The 7,466-nt window shown below is 39.8% G+C and overlaps 1 protein-coding gene across 1 annotated transcript; it reads left to right on the top strand.

The window, feature by feature from the left end:
- The first annotated feature begins 1,236 nt into the window (after window positions 1-1,236).
- On the top strand, window positions 1,237-7,062 carry ptchd3a (patched domain containing 3a). The gene is made up of 4 exons (XM_049006117.1): window positions 1,237-2,185; window positions 2,553-2,674; window positions 3,913-4,058; window positions 4,777-7,062. The coding sequence occupies exons 1-4, from the start codon at window positions 1,343-1,345 to the stop codon at window positions 6,525-6,527; spliced, it is 2,862 nt and encodes a 953-aa protein (XP_048862074.1). The 5' UTR covers window positions 1,237-1,342; the 3' UTR covers window positions 6,528-7,062.
- Window positions 7,063-7,466: the final 404 nt, after the last annotated feature.

Below are 7,466 nucleotides of genomic sequence, written 5' to 3'. Positions count from 1 at the left end.
CCTTTGCAGCTATAACAGCTTCAAATCTTCTGGGAAGGCTGTCCACAAAGTGTAAGTGTGTTTATGGGAATTTTTGACCATTCTCCAAGGAGATCATTTGTGAGGTCAGGCACTGATGTTGGACGAGAAGGCCCGGCTTGCAGTCTCCGCTCAAATTCATCCCAAAAGTGTTTTATCGGGTTGAGGTCAGGGCTCTGTGCAGGCTAGTCAAGCTCCTCCATACCAGACTCGCTCATTCATGTCCTTATGGACCTTGCTTTGTGCACTGGTGCACAGTCATGTTGGAACCAGAAGGGGGCATCCCTAAACTATTCCCACAAAGCTGGGAGCATGAAATTGTCCAAAATGGCTTCCAATGCTGCAGCATTAAGGGCTCCTTTTACTGCAACTAAGGGGCCAAGGTCAACACCTGAAAAAAAAAAACCCATACCATAATCCCCCCTCCACCAAACTTTACACTTGGCACAATGCACTCAGGCAAGTACCGTTCTCCTGGCAACCGCGAAACCCAGACTCGTCCATTGAATTGCCAGACAGAGAAGCATCACTCGAGAGAACACTCCACTGCTGCTCTAGACTCCAGTGGTGCTGAATTCTTGAGAGTGACCCATTCTTTCGCAAATGTTTGTAGAAGCAGTCTGCATGCCTAGGTGCTTGATTTTATGCACCTGCGGCTATGGAACACCTGAATTCAATGATTTGGAGGGGTGTCCCAATACTTTTGGTAATATAGTGAAAGGACACATTGTCATCCTGGAAGATTCTTTTCCCATCAGCCCGAAAATGTTTTAGAACACGGTTACTTGGAAATTCAGGGTTTGTATTTATTACCAGTTACCTTGGATTCTAAGCGGTTGAGTGGTCAGAAACCATGGCAGCTAAATGCAGCCAAGCACACCATGTAATATAAAAGCCCCGCTTGTATAAAAAAGACGGCAACATTTAAATTGAAGCCTGACATTTTTTTTCTCCATCGAATTCTTTCACATTTCAACAATATAGGAAAATCTTTATCACAGTGTAATTATACAGTGTAAATGAAGCTATGTTTCACTGGAAATAATTAACCACTAGACCCTGTAATAATTTTCGGGAAGACATCATAAAACAGACTATGGGGTTTTCCCTAGAAGTCATGTACTAAACATAAGGAAGTAATGACGTTTCGGTGTATAAATTACCTTATATAAACACTGGAAGATAAGATTAAGTCAGAACATGTGATTTCCTGAGAATACCACCAATGCTTCAGTTGGTTTAATTTTTTTTTTTTATTACGGAAAAACTATTCATGACACAACAGTGTTGCCTAACGACGTGAATCAATAACTAGGTATAATATATGGGAGGAAATATCCTCGCCAAGCAGTTCCGTTATTATGGCAGCGTCCGTATCTCCGCTCTTTATGTCATCCAGGTAAGAGCGCTTTGTGAAGAGGACAGAGAGCTTATTCTGCGGACTATGGAGCGCTGCCGCACAGACTGCATCGAAAAGCCTCTATCTAGGCTTTTTATGAAGGTTGGACGCTTTGTCAGCTCATACCCGATATGGTTTTTCATAATCCCTATGCTGATTTCTGCAGGACTGGGAGCAGGGTTTTATTTCCTTAAAGAGGCGAATGACATCGAGGACCAGTTTACACCTGTAAATGGGCCAGCAAAGCAAGAAAGAAGTTTTATCAAGGACAACTTTCCTTACAACATGTCCATGTTTTCTAGTCAGAGACTCTACACCGAGGGGACATTTGCATCGCTGATTATCACTCTTACTAATAAAGAAAATATATTAACGAAAGAGGCGTTTGAAGAAATAATCGCCCTGAACAAGCAGATACAAGAGATCTCTGTGAATGATGGGGGAAAAACGAGTACTTTTCTCAATTTATGTGCCAGGGCTTACGGACAATGTGACCCTAATGCAATATTTAAAATCATAAACAACAACGCCAGTAATATCGTTAACACCAAAATTAAGTTTCCCCAGCATAATGCCAACGGTCAGATTTTTTTTCTGGGCACCACTGTCGGTGGGGTAAACGTGGATGCCAGTGGATTTCTCCAAAGTGCTCAAGCCATTAGACTGTACTACTACCTAGAGGAAGACACAGAGACCCAAGCGAAAGCTACTTTATGGTTGGAGGCCTTCCTTAGCTTCTCTGCCAATCTGAGCGTGCAAAATACTACGGTAAGGTTAGATTATTTTGAGAGAAAAAATTCGTTTAAGCTTACTTTATAGGTATTTACTTATTAGGTAGGTAATTATGCCTACATAAACGATCATTAATTAAATATATTAACTGTATATATTAAACTTGTGTATTAAATTGTACAATTATCTTTATTATTTGATTAAATAATCTTACAGTTTTTATCTATTAAAACACGGTTATGATATTCAGTTATGTACGTATTTATGTACAAAGGATAGTATCGTGTATACACGACGAAGGGCCACACTTTTCAATTTCTGGTGGTAGGGCTATATTTTTTAATTCAGATATTTACTTGTCTACTGATAGAGTCCATTACTTGTGTTTTTTTTTTTTTGACAGATTTCACACTTTACATCACTATCGAGGCAGCAAGAGATGGACAGAAACACCGATGACGTGATCCCATTGTTTTCAATTACATATTTTCTCGCCATAACTTTTTCAATTACATCGTGCATGAGGTTCGTGCATGTTTGAAATTCAAAATGTTTATAGGCTACCATAATTATTACAAATATTACTGGTTCCTTTAGGCATGTAAAATGTAAAAAAGAGTCCACACATTAAATCAATGGCTAAAAACCCATTTTTAAATAGCTTAATGTGTGACGCGTTGCAGCCATCGCGAAGGCAAATGTCGGAAGTAATTTTGAGAAAAATCTAAAAAAAAAAAAAAAAAAAAAACTATAAAAGAAAAACACACATAAGATGCTTGTTATTTATCATTTGCATCACTTGTAGATGGATAATTTAAAACTTGTTTTAAATAAAAAAAAAAATAGGAATGTCCGCGATCCTACATATGTCGTTTTAGTGTCTACACGATCTGCCAGCCCTTTTGGGAAAAGCAAGCAATTCGAAATACAATTTAAACTGTATAGATATCGCTTAAACAAATAAGCCTATCATAATACAGGGGTCTTCAACATTTTTAGGCCAGGGACCCCTTGGTGGGTAAAGAGACAGAGCAGTAGTGACCTCCCTCTTCTTCACACATTATGAAATAGTGTTACAGATTAGGCCTGGCCTGCATTAACATGAACATTAACTATATTAACCTGTTAATTTATGAACATATGAATAAATATAAATTATACTATTAACATATTACTTTACTTTGTCTTGATGCTTAAAATGCCAAAACTTTAACCATTAAAAGTATACAGAATTAAGATGAGCATTACTTTGTATGTGACTGTGCTCATTAACATAGCACATTTTCAGCTTATGTCACATTAGTCCAAGCAGGGTACCTGTACAATAACATCCGAGCTAAATAAAGAATCTAGATGACAACCAACCAGGATATGTAATTCAGAGAGCAGTTTACAGTGATTATTTAGCAGTGGTTTGACTTATTACTGGTTTGAGTTAATAGGAAATTTATTTATAAAAAATGCTTTTGAAAATTTCACAAAAAGTTGTTTGTCATTGTACAATGATTCGGTTCCGCTGTGGACCCCCTGGGGGTCACGGACCCCTAGTTGAAGACCCCTGTTTCAGCTATGACCTAGAGACAGTAACCATGTAATTTTCATTTACAAATATAATTTTTAAATGGAATGATGTTAACATCCCATTATTAACACAGGTAACAGTCACATACAGGTACGTTTGCAAAATGATTTTATGGTCACATTGAAAATGACAGATCTTTCGGTATGACTCTCTTGTGTTTGTCTTCCTCTCGATCTTTCAGGCTGGATAACGTAAGGAACAAGGTGTGGGTGGCTTCTTTCGGTGTCATTTCTGCCGGCATGGCAGTTCTGTCCAGTTTCGGCATGCTGCTGTATATCGGTGTTCCCTTTTCCATGACGGTCTCAAACGCTCCCTTCCTGATCCTCGGTGAGGCCATCAGTCGATATGATGTGCTTTTTTTATATATAAGTTCTCTGAAAAGGTGTGCTCGTTGCTGTTAAAATAATTGAGGAAAAACTCCGGAGTCTGGGTAACATTCCTTCCGTATTTTAACCATCAATTTAAATTCGGTAAAAACATTGTTTCAAACTTAGGCTAATTTCTGGGGTAACATTTCCTAGAGTAAGACAAGTCCTAGATATAATGTTATCATAAAAAAAATAGGACATGACAGACAGGGGGGCGGCATGGTGGTGCAGTGTTTAAAACTGTGGCCTCACACCTCTGGGATCTCCGCCTGGGTCACATGTGTGCAGAGTTTGCACGTTCTCCCCATGTTGTCATGTTGAGGCTAAATGGAGTTACTAAATTGTGTGAGTGTGCCCTGCGATGGGCTGGCCCCCCATTCTGGGTTGTTCCCTACCTCATGCCCCCAGCTTCCGGGATAGGCTCTGGACCCCCCACGACCCAGTAGGATAAGCGGTTTGGAAAATGGATGGATGGATGGACATGATAGACAAAGAGCTAATTAACAATGGAAAAAAATGTGTCATTTTCATTTAATTTCATCACATGATATTCAGTACTATGTAGTTGTGTGACAGAAAGTCTTGAATGAGGAAACATGAAAAAATATTCTATTATATTTTATGAACTTTGTCAATTACAGTAGATTATCCGTAAAACCCTGCTTTCTGCTCTCTAGGGATTGGGGTCGATGACATGTTCATCATGATTGCTAGCTGGCAGCAAACGAATGTCCAAGATGATGTCAGAGATCGGATGGCTCACACGTACAAGGAGGCGGCCATTTCCATCACTATAACCACCCTGACCGATGTCCTGGCCTTCTACATTGGCACCATGACTGGGTTCCGCTCTGTCCAGTCGTTCTGCCTCTACACCGGCACAGCTATCCTCTTCTGCTATTTCTACAACATCACATTCTTCAGTGCCTTCATGACGCTGAACGGAAAACGGGAGAAGAGCAACAGGCACTGGCTGACCTGCAGGAAGGTTCCGAAAGAACATTCGGCAGAATTCTCCAAAGGGTACAACATCTGTTGCACAGGAGGGGCTTATGACAAGAATACTGGAGCAGAGGAGATTCAGCCAATTAATTTTTTCTTTAAGAAATATTATGGGCCGTTTCTAACGAATTCCTTCACGAAAGTGTTTGTTGTTTTATTGTACGCAGGGTTTTTAGGGGTAAGTATTTATGGCTGCTTCCAAATTAAGGAAGGCATAGACTTGAGTAATTTGGCCCCAGATGGCTCCTATGTTGCTGATTATTATCATGATGAAAAAACGTACTTCACAAAATACGGGCCGAATGTTATGGTGGCAGTGAAAGAAAAATTTCCATACTGGAATAATACCGAAAGAGCCCGTCTTAAGAAGACTTTAGAAAAGTTTGACAACTTGACATTTATTGATAGCAGTTTATTTTTATCTTGGCTGGATTATTTTGTAACTTATGCTGGCCTTATTGGCGTAGATATAAGTAATGAATCCGATTTTAACGCAAACTTACCACTGATTCTGCAGTCAACCTACTTCCAGCAAGATGTTAACTTGACAAATGGTGCGTCCCGGTTTTTCATACAGACTGTAAATATAACAGATGCCATTGCTGAGAAGAATATGTTAAATGCACTCAGAGCAACTGCTGAGGAGGAATCAACCAACAATGTCGCTCTGCTTGTGTATCATCCGGCGTTCATTTATTATGACCAGTACGCTGTTGTGGTGGAAAACACTGTCCAGAACATCATAATTGCCACGGTGGCCATGTTGGTGATTTCGCTGTTGCTTATTCCAAGCCCCATCTGCTCCCTATGGGTGACTTTTGCCATCGCATCTATCATTGTGGGTGTGGCCGGCTTCATGGCACTGTGGGATGTCAATCTGGACTCTATTTCAATGATCAATTTGATCATCTGTATCGGCTTCTCAGTGGACTTCTCTGCCCACATCTCATATGCCTTTGTGTCCAGCAGTAAATCTAGTGCCAATGAGAAGGCTGTTGAAGCTCTTTTTGCTCTGGGCTACCCTATTGTCCAGGGGGCCATTTCTACCATACTGGGGGTGGTGGTCCTGTCTGCATCGAGTAGCTACATTTTTAGGACCTTCTTCAAGATCATGTTCTTGGTGATCACCTTTGGAATGGTTCATGGTATTATGTTCATTCCAGTTTTTATGACCTTCTTTGGCTGTTGCAATAAGCCAGGTAAAGTCAACAACGACGGAGGTCAGCAGGTAGATCCTACAAATGAACAGAGGAACAGAACCATAGCTATTTATGATAATATGGGGTATAAAGATAATGGGTTTGGTGAAATTACATTTCCTCCAGTCAGCAAAATAGGAAACTTGAGTGCTAATGCGCACTATGCTGATGATCTGCACAAGAGACCAATGCAAGAGACCTTCCACCCTGACCCTGACTGCTACTGACGTCACATTATCATCAGCTCAGGTCTAGGGACAGGCCAGTTTATGAAGCCTAGCTGATCGGACTAATTATTTTATTAAAGTTTTCTTCGGTATGACCTGCGTGAATCCTGGAGAGATGTTAGAACAGGAGGTGTTCCAGAAGATGCCTCTACAGCTGTGAGATGTTAAATCTTTATTTCGCTATAGTATACATTATGGATTTATTTTTATTTAGTTTTTGGTTTGCTTTACTTTATAGGGTGGTGAATTCATTTCTGTATTTGTTTGTTTTTTCTTCTTGTTTTGGTCTTTCTTTGTCTACACTGTTCTTTAAACCCTGTTGCTCTTCTGAAACATTTACTATACTCTAATATGAAGGATCTGCAGATATGAGTAGTTTGCAGTAGGTGCTTATATGGTTGAATTGTTCCAAGAGTTTAAAATGCAAGGATTACTTTTCTGATGAGATATTTAGGTAGGTATTCTAGGTATTCTAATTACTCTTTTAAAGTATACATAGTAAAATAGCTTCAACATGCTGTTTATCTCTGCTTAATTGAATTTTAAAAGACATACTTTATTAAAGTTTATTAAAGTTGTTACAAAAGCGTCCAGTCTCTGTCCACAGATTGAACTCATAATAGCGCCCCAAAATATGGAAAACCCATACACACACACACACACACACACACACACACACACACACACACACACACACACACACACTATATTGCCCAACGTATTGGGACTACCTTTACACACACATGAACTTTAATGACATCCCATTCTTAATACATAAGCTTTAATATGGAGTTTCAACTATTCTGGGAAGGCTGTCCACAAGGTTCATCCCAAAGGTGTTCTGTCGGGTTGAGATCAGAGCTCTATGCAGGCCAGTCAAGTTCCTCCAAACCAGACTCCCTCATCCATGTCCTTATGGACCTTGCTTTGTGCACTGGT

This window comes from Brienomyrus brachyistius, chromosome 1 (genome assembly GCF_023856365.1).
Source record: "Brienomyrus brachyistius isolate T26 chromosome 1, BBRACH_0.4, whole genome shotgun sequence".
NCBI lineage: Eukaryota > Metazoa > Chordata > Actinopteri > Osteoglossiformes > Mormyridae > Brienomyrus > Brienomyrus brachyistius.
The sequence above is the reverse complement of the archived record's forward strand: the minus strand, read 5'-3'. Positions and strand labels throughout refer to the sequence as shown.

Coding starts and splice junctions, on each gene's coding strand:
- ptchd3a (XM_049006117.1), top strand. CDS start 1,343: ATGGGAGGAAATATCCTCGCCAAGCAGTTCCGTTATTATGGCAGCGTC. Junction 2,186..2,552: donor TGAGCGTGCAAAATACTACG/GTAAGGTTAGAT, acceptor TTTTTTTGACAG/ATTTCACACTTTACATCACT. Junction 4,059..4,776: donor CGCTCCCTTCCTGATCCTCG/GTGAGGCCATCA, acceptor TCTGCTCTCTAG/GGATTGGGGTCGATGACATG.